General features: G+C 46.4%; 1 protein-coding gene across 3 annotated transcripts in view; it reads right to left on the reverse strand.

Annotated features, from left to right (window-relative positions):
- SIK3 (SIK family kinase 3) overlaps positions 1-20,296 on the reverse strand; it is a 261,453-nt gene that overhangs the window by 16,724 nt on the left and 224,433 nt on the right. For 2 of the 3 annotated variants that reach the window (XM_052652235.1, XM_052652236.1), the window contains exons 7-15: positions 14,084-14,202; positions 13,427-13,537; positions 13,062-13,205; positions 12,607-12,684; positions 12,058-12,167; positions 10,541-10,694; positions 10,160-10,315; positions 6,618-6,688; positions 364-514 (exon numbers count right to left, since the gene is read on the reverse strand). In XM_052652235.1, coding sequence (XP_052508195.1) covers positions 364-514; positions 6,618-6,688; positions 10,160-10,315; positions 10,541-10,694; positions 12,058-12,167; positions 12,607-12,684; positions 13,062-13,205; positions 13,427-13,537; positions 14,084-14,202 — 1,094 coding nt within the window. Of the gene's footprint in view, positions 1-363; positions 515-4,248; positions 4,393-6,617; positions 6,689-10,159; positions 10,316-10,540; positions 10,695-12,057; positions 12,168-12,606; positions 12,685-13,061; positions 13,206-13,426; positions 13,538-14,083; positions 14,203-20,296 lie in introns of all 3 variants that reach the window. The other variant, XM_052652234.1, reaches the window with a different exon arrangement.

The raw sequence follows: 20,296 nt of genomic DNA on the forward strand, positions 1-20,296 counted from the left end.
CCAGCTGGAGAGTATGCCAGGTGGTAAGAACGCAGAGCAGGCTCCAACAAGACCCAGTGCCCATAAGTCATGAGGGGAACGCCAGGGTTGCTTCAAAAGACATTTCCGGGTGCTTCCCACTGAAACCCCAGCCCAGAAATTTCTCTCTAAGGAACCACACAGGCAGGAGGAAAATTAGGCCCTTCCTGGGGAAAGCTGGACGTAAGCAGAAGGAAGGAAAGCGTGTAAGGGCTATCTGCTTTGGCACCTCTAAAACTGCAGTGCTGCTCTGAGGGGGCAGAAAGCTTAACACCCGTGTCCTTCTGCAACACTGGGCTCTGCTACCCATGCTTCTCCAGAGATGCCTGCCGCCTCTAACATTACCTGCTGCAACTGTTTGATGCTGCTGTTGTTGCCCATTTTTTCCAGGTGAGCTTTGAAGGCCTGGATGCTTGCAGCCCCATCTGAGAACCGGCGCACAGGGGAGAAACGCTCCGTAGGGAGGTGCAGGGTGTTGGAGTCCTTGTAGGTGGAGCTGAATATATGGGAAGAGAAGGTTAGGGGCTAGGACTGAGGGTTTTGACCAAATCACTTAGGGATGCTGTTCCAGATGAACACAAAGCTGCCGGCTACACGCGCAGCCTGGCATATTACGCCATTTCCATGCCATCTCCAGAGGCCAGTCGTTTCCCTAGCCTGCCTTCCCTTTAGAGGCCTCCAAGTGACCATCTTCTATTTCCACTTACCTTGAGTTGGCTTAATGTCCAAGCCTGGGAAGGTCCTGGGATCAGATACATCCAGTTCTTACAAATACACTGGGTCAGAGAGAGGGGAGCTTCACAGTAGCCCTCAAGCCCAGCTGTATAGGAACTCCTCCTTTTACAGTCATGTCTCTATCTAGTGCCTTTAGAAACCTAGAACAAACCTACCCATGTGACCTAAAGTTTTCCCTGAGTAGCAACCTCTGTATGACTGACCAGAGGGAAACTTACAGTCAACTTTGGGGTCAAAGGTCTGGCCTGGAATTCATAGGTTTTTTATGCTAGAAAACACAAGGTGGAGCTTAAAGTGGGGAAACTGGGGGCCTCTGATCCCCAGATGGAGACAGCCCATCCTTAAGAAACGTGGGCCTGAAGATCCTGCACATACCTGGTCAACGCAAATAACGTTATCTGCTGTGAAAGGTAACTTCTCAGAGCAGTGGCACCCTCCCAACCTGCTAATGAAAGAGGAATCGTGTGGATTACCTTCAAAATGACCCCCACTGCTCAATAAGAACAAAGCCAGCGTCTTACAGAAAGAAAGAACGTGCTATCAGTAAGGAATGCCTAAGACAACATGAGAGTTAGAAGCTAAGACCTATACTTGTTACCTAATCAGAAAGAGATGTTTATGGTTTGAAGTAAGCAGATAAAAGACTGCCAAGGCAGCATTCCAGCAGCTGATGGAAAGGATCAGGGTTTCAGGTCCAGGGCAGAGATGACATCACACTGAGCTGTGGGTGAAATGATGTGCCACCTTGCCAGTTACTCATTCTGGACAGAAGCGGAACCAAGGCTAAGAAAGCGGGTGAACAAGCGAATTCAAGTGTAGCAGACAGGGAGGGTCTACGAGGGGCTGATGAGTGTGCAGGGGAGTTAAGAGAGTTCTGGCAGCAGGGAAAAGCCCTCCACCTTCTAATGATGGCTCCTGTTTGAGACTCCACCTGAGGCCTGACACAGCAGTGAGCTGATGAAATGAACACAACATATATCTGGGTTCGGTAACACGAAAGACAGATGAGTTTGGAAGACACACTCCAGAAACAGTGATCATGGGAACTGGTCTCAGGGGTATTTCCTCAATATTTCTTATTTCTGTTTCTACTTCAGGTGTTTGGAGTTAAAGCAAGCAGGTACTATTTTCTCCTAGAATTTGATTCTTACACTTTCAGTATTTTCTGATGATCGACACATTTCTGATTCACTCAGAAATCTGTGTTCTTCAAGGAGTTAATTATAGTCTGTCTGTACAAAACACATTCTCTCCCATCCCAGGTCCAGGTATTTCCTGACTTTTCCAGAAGATCGGGTTGTGAACAGACTGACATCCTGGGCAGCCCAGCACAAGGAGCTTCAGAGGAATAGTTCTTAGGTAGCTGCTCATTTTGGAAGCACTGACAGAATCAGTTGTGTTTTATTTTTATTAGCAATCCCATTCAAACTCAGGACAGCCCCATGTCAGGCTGCTATTCCCACTACACTCTTCAAACAGGGACTTGGCTCCCCACCTAGATAAAATCCATCTTGTATTAGTTAGGTTTTTTTGGTTAATTACACTTAATTTTTCTTTGAATTTATAAATTACACAATTCCAGGATTACACATTCAGATACCTCTTCTGTCTTCATGTTGGACTTCATCTACAATACCCCAGAAGAACAGACATATCTGCTGTTCCTGTGTCATTTCCTCCAGCAAATGAAAGGAATTCAATAATCCCCCCAGGCCACCCATTCTCAGTGCTGGAGAGCCTTGGGAAGTTTCCCTTTTGCCCTGAAGACTTGCTTCAGTCTCTTGTGTAACCATGCTTTTACAGCAACTCCATGGAGACGTGCTGAGTCTGCATAAACACCGCCCCTTACACGATCCGTCACTCACAGAGTATTCATTCCAGTTCAAACTGGCTTGACCACAGGGAACCCTTGAAACACTCTACCAAGAGTGTTCGCACAGAAACAGACAGCAGACAGATCTCCAGCAGGCAAAGCCTTGACAGTGACCAGGCAGCGAGGAAACCACACAAACGGAGCTGCGGGCCAGTGTGGCCTTCCTTTAGCAACAGGTGTAAACACAGTATCGGGTCAGTGACAAAGGCAGACTGTGATGATGTGCTCATCTTCCTGCTTGCCCCACAAAAACATGGCCTGAGGGGCACCTGAATTAAACAAGGATTAAACCAAAGGACGGAAACTAAACAACAGAGCCTGGCAAAGGCTGAAAAACTAAGTGTGGGGCTGTCAAGGAAGGAAGGATACAGGGAGAAATAAAGCAATGAAAGTCTATCAGGTAACAGTACAGAGCTCAGAGTTATTGAGAAATCACAGAAAATGTACGGGCAGCTAATGATCACCCAAAGTGATGCAGAACTGTAACAGTGAGGTTCCTGAGAGATTCTCCTTAGAAAAACATTGTCTGTACCACCGGAGTTTTATTTGAGAAATGTCATTCATGCTATTCCTAACAGACCATTTGTACCATATTATTTATGGTCATTTATGAAAGCTTATCTTTCTTCTTTCTGAGTTCCAACGTGGCACTAATGATGGTTCAGTTTGCTCAGAGGTCACCTGTCTCTGCTGATTACCTATGATGCCCAGTGGGTAACGAGGCACAATAAAAACACTGTGTCAAGCTTGCCAGGGTGAGTCTGGCTGCAAGACTGAGTAACAACACATTTACAAACTTAATTTCCTCAGAATCTGCTTTCCAAACTTCCCAAGTAAGGCTGCTCTTCACTGTCCTCCCAAAAAGACTCTAGCGACTGGTGGTGGCTTTGAAAGTGTGGCCCGTGAGCTTGGGGACAGCTCTGGAAAGGATTAAGCTAAGATTTTTGGTCATCACAGAGTTCACAGAAGATAACCACCTTCTTAATCCAGCAAGGTGTCACTCCCCTCGTTCCCAGGCTTACTTGAACTCAATTTTGTGAAGTTCTCTTGGCAAGGAAGGCTACACTTGTTTTTATGTCTTTAAGAGAAAATGAATTATAAATTTATCAGAGACCTACTCGAAGATTTTGCCAGCAGAATACTGCAAGGATGGCTTTCAAGCACAACACTCTGGAGGATGCAGTGTCTCCGCTCCACCACTCACAAGGGAATGTGTTTTCCCCGAGCCAAGCACCTCATTCAGGGGTCACATGATAAGAAATGCTCATCCTTCTGATGGCGATGGGTTATTAAAAGTCAAGCCTACTGATGTGGTTACAAATCCTATCTCCAGCTGGTCTTCTGAGAGCTTCACCCACTTGCAGGTTTCAAGTTCAATTTCATCTATGAGTCAACGTCTAGAGTCATGAGGAGCAACTGCAGGCAATAAACACGTCTACGAGGTAATGGGAAAGAAGCGTCTCCTATGGCCCTGGGCACGGCTGAGTCAAGGAGCTGAGAAGACGTAAAGTTCGGGATGCTATTTAAAGCCACGATGCTAGTCATCATGTCTGTAGGACTAGCCAGAAAGGGGCCTGTCCGATGGGCCTCAAGGAGCTCCCACGGCTCACGTGGCTACTCACCGATGCTGATCAGGTACCAGGTGAGGGGGCCAGACCCGGGAACGGAAAGGCTGCTGTCCTAGCTGCCGCTGTAGGTCCGGCGGGATCTCAGCTGTAGGGCTGGTCATGGCCAGTGTATGCCTTTTGGACCTATTTGCCAAGTACCTGCAACAAGCAGGAGCACATTTCACAGTAAAAAAGAGACAGGAATACTCCTCAGCAAGAAGCATTAGAAGTTAATCCAAAGCACTCAGAATGAAGTGGCGCCAGAGCACAGAAAGGGCTCAGTGGCCAACAGACTCCTGACTGGATGGAAGTGAGACGTGTCCCAGAAGGCCAACAAAAGCTGGCTTCCCACTGAAGCGGCTCAGTGTCGGACCTAAGAGTAGCCGTTAAGAGAAGAGAGGAAACAGATGTCGCTCACGAAGTGAATCAGTTTTCCTGACTTCATTCCATTCAGGAGAAGAATGTATTTTCTGCTAGTTAATTCTGTTCCTTGGTTTCCCTCCACATTTCCAAAATACAAGTCAGAGGAAATGAGCCCTAAGGACTGTTCCTAGAGATGAGCCAAGAGAGAGAGTCAGATGGGCTTTGCGTATGTCTCCTGAGGCCACTGGCCATGAGGGTCTGAGGCTGACCTCGCTACAAATCATGGAAAAAGATCCTTTTGCGTGCGGCTAAGTGAGTTCCATCACCAACCCTTTCCTCGTGCCCCAAGACTGTAACTCCATCGTCGGAGAAGAAAAACTGATGCTGTCCCCAGGGGGGACATTCTCTAAAGGATGAAGAAATGAAACCACATGGAATGTTTAGAACTGTTTTTTAGGGGGAAAAAAAGGCAAGGCAAGAAAAGAGAAGTTTCACAAGCTGAAGAGTTCACAAGCTGATCACTTTTATTCTGAAGGTCTTTCAGATCCACCACTAATACCACTAATAATGCTTTGGTCCCCCTTGGTCTGGATGATGAGTTCCTTCACCACTGCTGCTCTTCTTGGGCATGAATAAAAGAAGCACAGTTCCCTCCATGACATCAAAAGGGACGGGCATTTTACCCTTTAAATGCTGGTCTTTAAAGAAGAAAGGAGGAGCTGGAGGGGTAAAATGTAAGACAAAGAAGATAAGATGAAATACTGCTATCTGATTCGAGTAGGAAGGCAGTAAGTCTCCTAATTTCTCTTCACGACTCCAGCAGGGCCCATGTGCAACTTTATACACCCTGTGATCAGCAACCTATCAAAATAATCACATCAAGAAAGAAACAAAGTCAACACGGTTCTTCTATTGGCTATTCTGTAGAAGGAGCTTGCCCACCTGCCAACACCCCTGTTCTCCACTGTTCTTTCCACACGGGACCAGCTTCTTTTTGGACAGCAGCTCTCATGCAGAGCTACTAGCGGGTAGAGAAAGGACACTGGCCAGCAATCATCCGGGTAAGAGGTCTTGTTTCATTCATTCTTAACTACTTTGCCCATTTCAGCTAAAGCCAGTTAACAAGCTAGAGAGTAATTAGTGGTATGTAAACTTGCCAGAGGGTAGGTAAGCCATTAGTGGTTTAATATCCATTTGATAAAAACACCCGAAGTTTCCCCAAGAACCCATGAAAACCATTTTATTTCAACTTCCCTCAAGGGAAAAAACATATAATCTTGAAGAACACCTGTATTTCTGGGAAAATACATGCTGGATTCTGGTCAACCCCCGCCCTCCCCGAAAAATAAGAAAATCAACTCCCACAAGGGATCATGCATGAAGCTGGAGGACCACGGCTAATGGAACTGAGGTCAAATGATCAGCACAGCATGCCTGATGGTCACTGCCGTTTTCTGTGAATTAGGCATCTCTGCAAACAATGGATATTTGCATCTGTCCCTGGACCGAATCCCATATTCTTTTTTCAATATTTCTTTGTTGATACAAGGGGATGGCAGAAACACAGCAAACAGTACAAGAGGTATTCATTCTCCTGGAAAGGAAGAGTCCATGCCAGCGGTCCATGGCCAGACTAGCTAGGATCACTGTCATCCCAAATCTCCAATTCCTTTTCAGTAACAGTTCTTGGCAGGTAGGAGCAGGCTTTGTGCCTTGTGAATACTATCAGAGTTGCAATATGAAGGCAGGGGGCAAGGAAGGAAGGAGGGAGGAGAGAAAAAGTTCTTATGGTTATTGCTGTCACTTAGGGGACTTCCAATGGTGCTTACAGAAGTGACATTTTCTGGGTAGTCTTCCGTTACTTCCGTGTGGGGAGGAACATGCCATCTGGCTTGAGCAAAGAGACCACACAAGTGTTGAGGCTGCACTGGACCACCTCCTTGGGCAGAGGTGACCTTTCGTTGGTCGCAGGGGGAGCCTGCCCAAGGACGCTCTGCAAGCACTGCCAGATGCCACATTACCTCTGCACAGCTTCCTGATCTGGCTCCCCATCCGAGCTCTCCTCGTCCACAGGGGTGACTGCTGGCACTGCCTGAGGAAAGACAGGAAGGAAAAGCTCAAAGCGGCGCTTCTTCCGCAGCAGTTCTTACTCTGGACACTGGGCTCGGGGCAGGCCTCTCGGGTACTTAATTTTTTTTAATCTGCAAAGCTTTTCTAGGATCCCTGGGTTATACAGAACATTCACAGACCTTTCAATTGTCCCACTTTTACCTTGCTCAGTTGATTTGAATTCCTCTGATTCATCTTCCTTCCTTCATTCATTTATCCAATAAGTAAGCTGAATGCCCACTATGTTCCAGGATAAAATGTGAATTAATAAAGTTCTTTCCCCTGTTTTACAGTCCAGTGGAGGACAGAAATAGGCAGACAAAAGGACAAAATAGCATGAGCCAGTCATGGGTGTGTGGGGACTGAGCAGGGCACTTAGAGAACGTGGCCCCAAACCTGAGGCCTGAAGGATGAGTAAGAACGGGACGAGTCCGGCCAAGGAGGAAAGGGGTCACAAGCGTCTAAGGCTTCTAGGCTGAGAGAGAAGAGAAGGCCCATGGGTATTTGAGGACCTGAGAATATAGTAGGCGTTTGTTTACCTGGAATAACTAGGAACTGATTTGTTGTTTCATGTTAAAGTAATTTCCAGATTTTAGACGTCCTTAATGCCAGAAAATACTCTTGCCTGGAAAATCCCATGGATGGAGGAGCCTGGTAGGCTGCAGTCCATGGGGTGGCTAAGAGTTGGACACGACTGAGCGACTTCACTTTCACGCATTGGAGAAAGAAATGACAACCCACTCCAGTGTTCTTGCCTGGAGACTCCCAGGGACAGGGGAGGCTGGTGGGCTGCCATCTGTGGGGTCGCATAGAGTAGGACATGACTGAGGCGACTTAGCAGGAGCAGCAGCGGCAGCAGCAGCAATGCCAGAAAAGCATACTGGTTTTCTAAAAGTCCACTGTAGCATGTAACATATAATTGTGAAGTTCCAATTCAATGCTTTAAAATCACTGTCACCCACCAAAACACAAGGACCGCCACAATATGCATGCGTTACAGTGACGCTCCCCGGCTGCCTGTGGGCTGGGACATCATATAGCCTTGACAGCTACTCATAGCCTGGGGCTCACGGAACCACCACGCCCCAAGCACTGAAGCAAAAATCACACTTCCAGTATTGCAAAAGAACATTTTTTAATGGGCAGTAATTGTAAAGACAAAACAAACTTTTAGGATGATTCCATTGTCGGAATGCGTCTAGGGTTTCCGGAACCCTGACTACGGTTCTGTGAGGCTGGAGGGAACAGGGTTATGCAGGAAGTGGCTGCAGACGAGGCAGGAGAGGAGCCCTGTGGCCAGTTATAAACGGCCTTGAATACCACATGAAGAACTTTATTCTGAGGAAAGGCAGTGGTGAATCACTAAAGGTTTTAAGCAGGGACATGATGTTACAAGATTTATATTTTAGAAAGCTGGCCTGCTTTAGTTGCAGCGTGAAAATGTCGGGTGACAAGGATGAGGAGCCAAGCCTGGAACCAGGAAGCCCATTTGGCAGCCACTGTGTTAATCCAGGCAAAGGATGACAGTAGCTTCAGTGGGGGATGCAGTGGAGATGGGACAGAAGATAAACACCTGTGTTAGTCCAGGCAAAGGGTGACAGTAGCTTCAGTGGGGGAATGCAGTGGAGATGGGACAGAGGATAAACACCTGTGTTAATCCAGGCAAAGGATGACAGTAGCTTCAGTGGGGGAATGCAGTGGAGATGGGACAGAAGATAAACACTTACTTTACAAGCATGGCATAACTGCTTTGATGTGGGGAGTAAGGGACAGGGAAGAATTAAAGAGAAAACCCAATTTCTTAGCTTGTCTAACCAGGGGAGTGATGGTGCCATTCCCTGTCACCCAGAGGGAGACACAGGTTTCATAGCATCAGGACATGCTCATCTGAGGACATGCTGAAATAAAACGGTGAGGACCTGCCAAGTAACCCACTAGATCTGTGCAGTTGGTAAATATAGATAGGAGTGCAGGGCTCAGAAAAGCATTGTGGGCTGGAGAATCTCTCAGTGACAGAAACAGGGAAGTGGAGAGGATCACTCAGAGAAAGTCTGTAAAATGAAATGGAAACAGGACCTCAGACAGAACTGTGGGTTTCTAGGAAAAAGAAGAAAGGGAACCTAAAAAGGGGAGCTAGGAGAAAAACACAAAAGAATAGGGTAAAAGACCATTTTTCAAGGAGAAAAATGGTCAGCAGTAAAGTCCAAAAAGATAAAGATGAAAAATGTCCACCGGAAGTTTGTTAGTGACCTTGGCAAAAATAGTTCCAGCGGACAAAGGCACTGCACCTCCCATAAAGCTGTTCTGGACCCTTCCAAATCTACACTGACCTGGCCTTTCCCTAAGTGCCTCCGCCACCTACAGGCCCACGGTCTTCACTCCAGCACTTCACCACACTGGCCTATTACTGTTACGCCGACGCTTCACATATGTGGGTCGCATCTTCCTGTTATAGTATACGCTCAATGAGGCCAGAAACTGCAAACATGAATTCTTCCCTTTTCTCAACAGCCATGTTATGGGCACAGTGGACCTGTGTCGGTCTACAAACTGTTTCATTACTGATCTAAGATACGGTAGGTAAAGTAACAGAGAATAATATTTATAAACCTTTATAGCAACTTAATGGAGTAATATTTTCTATTGCACCAAAGAAAATTTAGCCTTGTAGTTCATATGTTTTAAAATTTTAATTTTTCTGATAATAGGGAAAACAAGGTCCTCAAACTAGAGAGACACCTTAAGAAGCACTGCCCTGAAATACCCAGTGAGGGCTGTGGATACAATTAGCACTCAAGCCTAATGTAGCATGAGATTTAATGGATGAGTAAGTGAATGAAGGAATGAATCTATCTATGGCAGGAAAATCATCAGAAATAAACAAAAACCAGGGGAAGAAAAGAATCTTTGTGATTATCATATTAGAAAATATGTGATTGAGAGATGCCAACTGTCAGCTTAGAAGCCAAATCATCAAGGGATCCAGCTGGCACCAAAAGTGTGAGGTATGTTAATCAAAGGAGGAAGAGTTAGTGAGAAGGTAAATCTGGAAACCAGTCTAAAAAGCAATTAAGCCCAGAGAAAATTGTTAGCTTCCACTGCCCTCTGGCACGGAAATGCGATCTGTGGGAAGGCCGGGCCTGTGACTATGACTCCCTGACTTGAAGCGGGCAGGGTTGCAGCCGCCCTTTACTCGAGTGTCTACAAGAGGCTCCCCAAAGATGAGTCCCTCCAGAAGCAGGATGCAGTATGCAAATTATTTGGTTAAGTGAAGAAGCTAACCAAAAAGTAAGTCTGGAAAATTCTATTAGCCTGAAAAAAGTGGAAATGACACTGAGCATTGCATGTTGAGGGAAAGAAGAAATTCAGACGTTTAGGTTGGAGACCCTGAGTTCCAAAACCTCTTTACCAAAAGCCTCTGAGAAAGCAAGCAGGGCTTCATGCTGCCACTCACTGGTGTCATGGTGACAAGAGGGGAGGGTCCCCGTGGGCGCTTCAGCAGCTGCTGGGCATGGAGCTGGATGTTGGCACCTCCATCTGATGCCCTCCGGCCAAGGGGCCCCATTCCGTTCAGCAGCTGCAGGGTGGGTGGCTGTAACAGGGACTGCTCCTGCAGGAGGAGAAGGGGAGGGATGGTTTGGTGAGGTGGGGAGAAAGGAGGAGAGAAGACAGCAGTACTCCAGTCTACTGAAAGGAAGGGATCCCATGATGGTGACATAGGCAAGAGAAAGCATCCTTCTACGGACACCCTGAAATCCTGGAGACGGTCTCTGCGTTTCTCAAAGGCAGCTCAGACGAGCTCTCTGGGGGCAAGCCCTCTCCCAGGTCCGGGTACCTTGTATTCCAGCTGCCCGGTTGGCTGCAGATTTTGCATGGGCAACAGGTTGTGCATGAAGTTCATGTTCGGGGCCACCTGCAGGAAGGGAGCCTGCGGGTTGACTCCAGGAAAGCCAGGCAGCAGCTTCTGCAGATCTTCCATGACCTCCGTGCTGATGGGAAATAGGACGATGGAGAAGCCTGGTTACAATTCTCCCTCACAACCTAGAGCCCCAAACTGAGGACACTGCCAAATTCTGCACGGTTTAGTTTTTCTTTCTACCTTCCTCCTACATGTGTATTTCTCTCCAAGGTCCCAGAGCGAGCAGAAGTGTGTGGAGCCAGGTGTGTGGAATCTGGCTCTCTGCCATTTCACTATCTGTGGCTGGGGATCACCATTCTGCACTGACCACTCACGTAAAACCAACAGCTCTGCGCCAACAGGAAACACTGGCCCCCGTCCAGTTCAGGTCTCCGAGGCCTGGAGGTGAACACCAAGTAAGGGAGGACACGGGCCATCCACTCAAACAATGGCTGCCCCAAAGTAGCAGCTGATCCACTGGGGAAAGAATGCTGTCAGCGCCATCAGGGCTGATGGGCAGATAAGCCGTGGGTGGGCAGGGCTGTGGCGCCCCGACAGAGGGGTTTATGGCACACTTTACAATAAGAGCTCTTTCCACTAACAGGGTGACACGGGGCCCCACCCTCCGAAGCTGACATTGTCTTCGAGGCCAGAATGCTCCCCGATTGCCTGTTTCATTGTAGGCTGAGAAGGCGAAGCAAGCAAACCAGTAAGCAGGGGAGGCTCTTTTGGAAATGACTCAAAGAAAAAAGAAACCAGCTATGTTCCGAGCTGAACTCTCAAGAGGACTCTTGCCACAACCTTCTCTTCCCTACGCAGGAGAAGAAATAGCCAGAAAAGTGGCATGGCTATTTTTAACGGTGAGAATCTTGAAGTGTTGAACAAAAACCAAGAGAGCTGGCCTTCAGTCCATTCCTCCAGTGTGCAGGCAAGCAGGGGACACAACGAAGGGCTGTTCTGGGAAAACACTTTGGAAAACCGGTACTTACTCGGCATATTTTTGGACTTTTGTTCACATAATTTTTTTCACTGAATTTAATTTTTTACATCTATAAATTCTATCCTGCTGTTTGTCCTCACTTCTTAGATGAGTCGTCCATTAAAATATATGGCAAAAAATATCTCTAAAAGCTGTCAAACACAGATGCATTTTCAGGGGTACTTTTATGTGGCTTAGATCAAAAGACCTCAGTCTTTGCGGGAAAAGACATGCTACGCTCTTCACCAAAGTACTGTCATCGCCTGGCTCGATGGCGGCTTTCAGCCCACCCTCCACTAGTGACAGCTCTGTGATCCTCAAGTCCAATCAAGTCTGATCTACCAGGGAGCCTGAAGAGATTAACCACATGTTTTGGCCATTGTATCAGATCTCACCTGGGAGATACAAAGAAGTAGGGAAAATGTGCCACGGGAGGAACTCAAAGTCAGATGGGAATTTTCTGCCAGACACTCACCGGGGGTCGGCCACGCCCACTGTGTGCCTCCTCATGGACAGATAGCGGACCAGCGCTTCAGGGGAAGGCTCTTCACCCTCATCACTGTCCACGTTCACCGCCCCGTCCGGCTGAGGTGAGGGAAGCACGAACGAATCAGAAACAAGAGGGAGTGAGAAACAAGAAGGAAGGAAAGGGGACTTCCCAGGTGGTCCAGTGGCTAAGACTCTGCCTGCCGGTGTAGGGGACACGGGTTAGATCCCTGGTCCAGGAAGATCTCATGTGCTGCGGGGCAACTGAGCCCCGTGTGCCGCAACTTCCGAGCTCACACTCTAGAGACCGTGCTCCGCAACAGAAGAAGCCACCACAACCAGAAGCCCACCCAGCCGTGAAGAGCACCCCCACTTGCCGCAACCAGAGAAAGCCCGAGAGGCAACGAAGACCCAGCATGGCCAAAAATAAACGGGGAAATGAATAAATAAAATATATAGAAGAAGTAATAAGGAAAGGCAATGAGGCTATGGGAAAGAAAGCAGGTTCAGCTGACAGCCACCAGGGGCTGCTACTTGCCTCCACGATTTGATTCTCTGGGTTGATGAGCTGCACCTGGGGGACGCTGATGTTCATAGCGGTACCAGCTTGCTCCGCCTGGAAAGCAGCACACACACATACAGGCTTTTCAACACCAAAGGGAAATCATCGAGGCTTTCAAAACATTCTTGATGGCTAAAGTCTAGGTTTCTACTTCTGAGTTTTTGGTTCCTCTGCTCTTAGAAGCTACAAGGAAGTATTCTTTAGCGAAGACAGTCTCTCGCAATGATTTACGGTTTCTTTTTTAAAAAAAACTCAGCTATTGGTGCCCCTTCCAAGTGCTGGAACATTCTTCCACCCACTGTGTCAAAGAGAGGCTGAGTTCTCTGCTTGGCCTCTGAGAAAGGAAGAGATGGCAGCTGGGAGGTGACGGGTAAGGAAGAGCAGGAACTTTCATACTAGTCCTGAATCTGGTCGCTGGAGTTATCACCCACCTGGAGGTTGACTGGCGCCTGGAAGGCCATGGTTCGGGGCATGCCAGGAGGTACTCCAACACGCAGGGTTTTATGTCTCTTATGCCGGTCACACAGCAGGCTGTAGATTGCACTATAGTGATCATAGGCATCTGATCTTAACGACTTCCGACAAAAAAGGGGAAAGAGCAAAAAACCCTGGTGAAACAGCATGTCAATGACCAAAACTCTTTTAAAAGTAACAGTAGAAGAGCAAAGCGCCTTCAAGGGGCAGAGGAAGAATGGGAGGAAAACGAAAAGATCCAAGTTCCCAGGAAGAAGGATACATGGGAAAGACAGGGCAGAGGGAACGCAGCCCCCACCCCGGCCTCTGCTCACTTAGGTACCTGCAGTGTCCGCTCTTTGTCCAGTCCCATGTCTTCCATGGCTAAGAGGACATCCTCATTCAGAGGGTCCATCTGCCTTTCTTCCTTCAGCTGCTGGCATTCGGCTATTAACTGTAACAAAAAAAGGCAAGCTATCAAACTCCCAATTAACTACGTCAAGATGGCAGATCATATATAATGAACAAGCTGTTCCATGCTCCCTAGCTTGTGATATTTTTGGCCCTAGATGAAGCCTAAGCAAGAAAGCCCTGGGTACTCAGCTAGGAGTAGACAAGATGGCTAGGCCACTATTTTCCTGAGTTCCTGGGGTACCTGGGATGACTATGATGATTTAAATAAAGGAACGCTATGGAATCTGTTGGACTATGCACAGTGAGAGATAAGAGTAGGTGAACAATCCCGTGGGAAGAGGCTGTACTGTCCCAAGACCCGGGAAGGGATCTGGACATGAGGACACGTGGTCAGGAACTGGTATCACTATTCTGCAACAGCTCAGCCAGTTAAGCTTCCTTCTTGCTGGCTTCACTTGCTTCAGGATTACACAACAGCTTGCATCCAGGCCTGCCCTTCTAGGTCCTGGCCTGGTTACAATCTTATGCAAAAGAGCCTGCAGCAGCCCAAAGAGGCGTTCCTGGGGGCGAGTGGAAGCCGGCTCACCCTATCGAAGTTGGGGTCCGCATCCCCTAGCTTCATCCACTTGTGCTTGCAGATCTGCTCCATGGAGAGGCGCTTGTTGGGGTCCAACACCAGCATGTGGCGGATCAGGTGCTCACATTCTGCAAGAGACACGGAGCCAGCCGTCAGTGCCACTGGGAGAGGCGCTGAGGGGGCCGAGGAACAGGGGCAGGGTGAGCAGGTGGATTTCCTAGCTCCTGACTTCTCATCTGTTTCTCTCACTTCGTGATCCTTACCTCTGCCATGGCTTACTCCAGAAGGGACCAGGCAAATGCAGGAAGAGGTGGAGGAGAGGGAAATTCAACTCTGGGCTGGGAGCGGAGGGAGTGGGGTCCTGGTTATTACCTTCACTAAAAGTCAGATTAGAAAAAAATCTGGGGATAATCCCTGGATTTCATTTACTTATATTTTGTAGGGCCCCATTAGCGGCAATTAAGGAAGAGTTTCAGTGTCTGAAGATATTCAGTGCCTTACAAGGTCCCCAAAATACAGTCAGCGCCTTCCTCCTCTCTGCATTCCGACGTGCACACTAACGCTTTCAGTGTAGGGTCCCAGGTGTGGGGAGAAGACAGGCATGGAGCCTCCCTACCACATACCCTAGCCCTTACTGATAATTTTCTCACGTTCACAGGGACACACAACTGAGCTCTGAGCTAAAGAGATTCAGACCAGAGAGGTGTTGAGCTCATGTCGCAGAATACACTGCAAAAAGAATGATGGCTCCGAAATCAAGAGGCCTACATTCTGATTTCAAACCACCCTCTGTTTCCGAGTGTTCTCATCTGTAACTTGAGGGTACTGATGATGACGTGGGGGTAGCACGTATGATGAAACTGAACCTAGATACTGATGATGATAAAACAGCAGTATGCAGACACTCTGCTGAATACTTCACACATATTTTGATCTCATTTAATCCTCACAGTAATCCTAGGAGGAAGAAACGATCCTCATTCCCACTTTGGAGACGTTAAAATTAGGCACAGAGAAGTCAAAAAACTTGTTGAAGACCACTCACGAGGTTAGATTTCAAACCAGACAGTCTCTGTGGTTGGTGCTCTGAATCACACCCCATCTCACCCAGAACCCGCAGAACAAAGTCTGAAGTCCTCTGATCTCACCTCTGGCCACGTGCCCTCGGCTCCCTGAGCTCCAGCAGCACAGGCCTTCTTTCTAGTCTGTGCATGTACTTATCACGCTCCCACCAATGCCATTTACACTCACCGTATCCCTTAGTCAGGATGGCTGCTCCCCAACCCTCACGTGGCTGGCTCCTTGTCATTCAGGAAGGAACTTAAATGTCAACTTTCTCAGAAAGATCTCTCCTGGACACCTCATCAACCTCAAGGAGGCGTCCAGTCGTGCCCTATGACATCACACTAATTTCCTTCACACTAATGACTTCCTTGTGAAATCACCTTATTTATGTACTGCTTACTGTCTAACCCCCCGCCCCACGAGGCCTTTTTTATTGCTGTTTTCAGTATCAAACCTGCAATGCCAAAGATGATGATTATACCAATAGGAGTTGAATAAATAGCTGCTGAATATATGAGAATAAGTAAACATTTATTGAAACTAATCAAACAAGACGGTATGTGAGCAAATGCTTTTAAAAACTATAAAATTCTCCATAAGATACAAGATTGTCTGTTTCCATTTTACTACAGCTGTCCTGAAAACAAAACAAAACAAAAACTGGCCAGGGATAGTAACAACATCAATATTAAAGAGACTTTAATAAATGAAAAGACTTTTTATATACAAGGCACTGTGCTTACCAACTTTATTTCATTTAATCTTAACAACACCCCTGTATTAGATACTGTCATCAGCCCCATTTATAAAAGAATAAACAAGTTAACATGATCAACCATTGCTACGGTACAGCAGAGTAAGGACTTGAGAGCTATGCTCTTAGCATATTTTCATGTGGATACCAATCGTCTGATGTGTTTTCCCTGAATAAATTCAACTCTGAAACCTCACAATTTCTGCACCATTTGGCAAACATCATTCTATGTCACCATCATGAAAGGAATACAAAGAGTAATTAAGACAAATTACTCAATTTTTAAATTTATTCTAACTTGAAAAAAAAAAGCCTTTATATCAAAATGATTTTATGGCCGTCATCAATTTGTTCCAGCTTTATGATTAAAAGTATAATCAAATGCAGTACAGCTCTCAAAGTCTGTAGTTCCTATATTCCTATAAAATACATGCCATCTACAGCATTAAGCTTTTATGAAAATTACGTCTGCAGAATAAGCAAGGCTAGAATCCACAGCTGCAGCATCTGTGTGGAAGACAAGTATCATCACCACATACCTTTATGGTCTGCAATTACCTGAGAGGAAAAAAATGTTCTTGATTTAGAAAGCTGCTAAAACTAAAGACCCGGGTGTACGGAGAAGGCCTGGGCCTGATTCCAAAGCTATGCAAGTATCGTTCAGACCACTAGATGGCACTCTAACTGCTCTGTTTTCTTTTGGTTTCCATGTAGTATCTAGTGCATTAGTCCTGAATCAGATGACCGATGCTGAATGATGTTCAGTTATAGGCTTGCTTTAAAACGGAATTTTAAAGGTATTTTCTTAAAAACAAACAAAATTTAACACCACTGTAATAAGTCCTGAGTGGAAGATGTATCTGGTTCAATTTCAGGATCTTGAAATCTCTTTTCAGCCATCCTTAACTATTAGTTGGTTTCAGATGCCTTGAAAAATCTCCAGAAAAATGCAAACAAGAATTTGTACACAAAATTTTGCATCTACCTTTTAGTCCATGCGAGGAGCCCACAGACCCTGTGTCACAGATTCCTTAGGCCTCTACAGGTCCCAGGCTGAGGGGCCTGTGGACATCTTGCTGCAGTGGCAACAGCTGAAGGACACAAGGTCACATCTGTGCTCCTGACATGCTGTCCAGCAGCCGAAGGAGCAGAAACCTCACACCCTCTACATGCCGCACAGACGGCAGAATACGACAGAATGCGGAAAGCCAGGGCATTGTTACCAACTCATGCTCCTTAAGCATCCCATATAGCTCAGGAAAGGATGCGCAAACTATTAAGGCACCATTCTACATGAAACATGGAAAGAGGGTGAAAGCAAAGGGAATAAATGCTCTCAGACCCAATAACACAACCAACCACCGGACAGTCCATTAAAGTGAATGGAAAGAAAACAGGGCCCCAGATCAAAGAAGACAAACACCAACTTGCCCAGATGCCAGAGAAAACTGTATTTTAATGTCAAAATCGGCCCCATCGCTTGTTCCTCCTCCAAGGGCAGCCTTTGCTACTGAACGGAATGGAAGCACTGCAGCACCGCAGGCGGCTCTGCCTGGGCCAGAGGGGGCTGCTTCAGAGCTGCTCTCACCGGCTCCTCGCAAGCTCAGGGCAGCACCGGCGCCCCCCGCCCCCGGAAACCCAACGCCACCAGAAAGGGGACTAGAGGGCGCCCAGCTCAGGCCCCGCCCCATGGTGCTGACAGGCATTTGGATGGCTTTGTGGAGAGCGGGCTCCTGTATGGGCAGGGTCCTGAAATGGGAATTCAGTTCAGACCGCTTCCTCAAGTTGTAATTCCTTCTGAGGCCGGGTCTTTAACATATTTTTCCTTTTTTGATCTTGATAAAAAACAACTTTCTCTAAGAGGCTGAAAGTATTCAGTCTGAAGGGGGGAAAAAAAAAAGGATGAAGAAGGGGGAGTTTAAAACCAACTTGAAATTCACCCGAGACACTTAGTAGAAGCTCTGTCTCTATTTCCAAGACAGAAGAAGAAATATTAATAGAATCACGTAAAAGAAAAGTTCCTGACTAAAACTCTGAAAACATGCCGCTGAAGGTTAACAGCCATGAGGCTGATTTTTCGGGGAGAAGAGAAGGTGCAGGCAGGAAGGGCACACGGAGCGCTCAGCAGCATCTGAAGGGCACACGGAAGACAGTGTGTTTATACTGTGCTGCTCCAGGGCCTTGAATCTGGAATAATTAGAAGTGACAATTTCAATGCAGGAAAAATCTTTTCAATTATTAGAACTGATCCAAAGTACTAGATTAAGGTCCTAGGGATTTCAGGAGGGGCCCCTTAGGGAAGTGAGGCGGGGTTGAGGGGGTCAGTCAAGTCGGCAAGGCCACACCTGCAGCACAGCTGACTTTACTCCTTTTATACATTTGTATTCTGAGTAAGGTTTCACTTTAAAAATTAAGTCCAGAAGCAACGGGATAGGATAAACTCTTTGATCCCCTTCAACTCGAAGCCATGTAACTATGAAATGTAAGAATTAAAGATTTTAAAATTAAAAAAATAAAAAACTTAAAAAAAAAATCCAAAAAAAAAAAAGAACAATTTGACCTGTGAAATAGTATCTTTATTGTCACTAGAAAATTTCCATTTAATGATTAGTTTATATTGCATTTACATTACCTATGTAAAGTTTTAAAATGTGTGGAGTCATTAGGATCCAACTCCTTATTTAATCTTGAATAATTAATGGGCGATGTTAAGCCTTTCTCAAGCCTGGCAAAAAAATCGCTTTTTCCTCTTGCTCTTCTAGTATATCCAATCCCAATCTGAGAACACTAGGATTGAGCTCAGAAACTACCATCTCATTGGCTTCTAAGCTGTCAATACTCAAGGCAGAAGCTCCACTGCTCTTAAGAAAATGAATCCTTTAAGCAGACTCCTCTTTTATTTCCATAACAAGCTCAGAGGTCTTCTTTGTTTTTGATTAGAAATGTCTAATCAGAGGCTGGCGTCTGTGATGTCATTAGAAGGGGCCCCCAGTATTGGTGTGAGGAAGACTGGGGGTCCCTGAGCGTCTCACTGAGCTCTGCATCACCAGGGCCTGCACAGCACATGGGGTGAAATCGGTTCTCGGTGATGCCAGATGAAAGAAGCACTGGACAAGATGACTGCTACCATTCCTCCTAACAACTTTAACAATCTGACTCCAAGAACCCACAACAGAACAGGCATTCTCTGTGCTTCAAGCTGGAAAAGCCAGCCAACTGTCATTTTACAGAACATTCAAATGTGGCACTGTCTGGGGGCAAAAGCCTGGATCAGATGATTTCCAAGGCCTCCCCTTGTAGCTTTAGAGTCCGCTGTCTCATTCACACAGAGGGTGCTTATTTACCAATTGTTTCTGAGGCTGCCCAGAGTAATGTGTAAATCAGATTACCACGTGAGGAGGCAGCTGCGTATGATACAGCCATAGCGTCTAGGTTATGATACAACAAACCCAAACAGCTCTTGGCAGATCAGATCTTCTCCATAAACCCTGTGGATGTGTCTGAGAGTATTAATAATATGTCTTTACCCTCCTAAGAGAATGAAGTGAGAGAGAAGAGTGAAAAACAACATAAGGAAGGAGGGAATGGAAGAGTAATAGAGAAACTCTTTTAAAAATATTATTTAGTAATAATTACTAACATTTCTTGTGCACCATATAAGAGGTAGGCAGAGTGCTAATTAGAACAAATGAACCCTTGAAGTTAGCTTAAGCATCTAATTTACACACTAGTCCTTGTTAGTACTATATCTATTATACAAATAGAGAAATGAAAAATCAGGTAAGTTAAGAAACTTAACCAGCTAATAAGAGGCAAAACTAGGATACAAATTCTGGCCAGTCTCATGCCAAAGCCAGAGCTTTTAACCCATATAGTACCTAAATTAACTGCTGATATTTTAGGTAGCAGCAAGCATATCTTTATAAACACATATCGAATCAATTTCATTCTTCCTCCAATAAATCAAATGCCATGTACTCTCCACAGGTTCCATCACAACAGTCACCTATAAGTCAAGTCCATAGAAAGCAAGCCAGGTAATAAATTCAGAAGGCTATGAAGTAGCTGGCAGACAGTGTCATGACAAACAGCAAGTCGCATTAGGGTGAACTGAGAAGGCAGGGGTGGTGGTGAGGCTGAGATGCACTGCAGAAGAGCAAGCTTGGTTGACGTGCCCTAGTTGTCGCATGGTGATGGGGGTGGGGATGGAAGGCTGGCAACCACAGGGTTCCCCAATCAAGGAATCAGAAACAGGCAGAAGGGGCAGGCAAAACTTCAGGGAACCGGCCCTCAGAATCTTTAGGCTGGTTCTCTGATGCAGGAAATGCCAACTGTCCCTAAGCCTTTCATGTGCTGCCAAAGAATGGGATATGACAAAGCAATCATTTTCAGCTCTGTGGGCA

Source organism: Budorcas taxicolor, chromosome 15, assembly GCF_023091745.1.
Source record: "Budorcas taxicolor isolate Tak-1 chromosome 15, Takin1.1, whole genome shotgun sequence".
In the NCBI taxonomy this organism is placed as follows: domain Eukaryota; kingdom Metazoa; phylum Chordata; class Mammalia; order Artiodactyla; family Bovidae; genus Budorcas; species Budorcas taxicolor.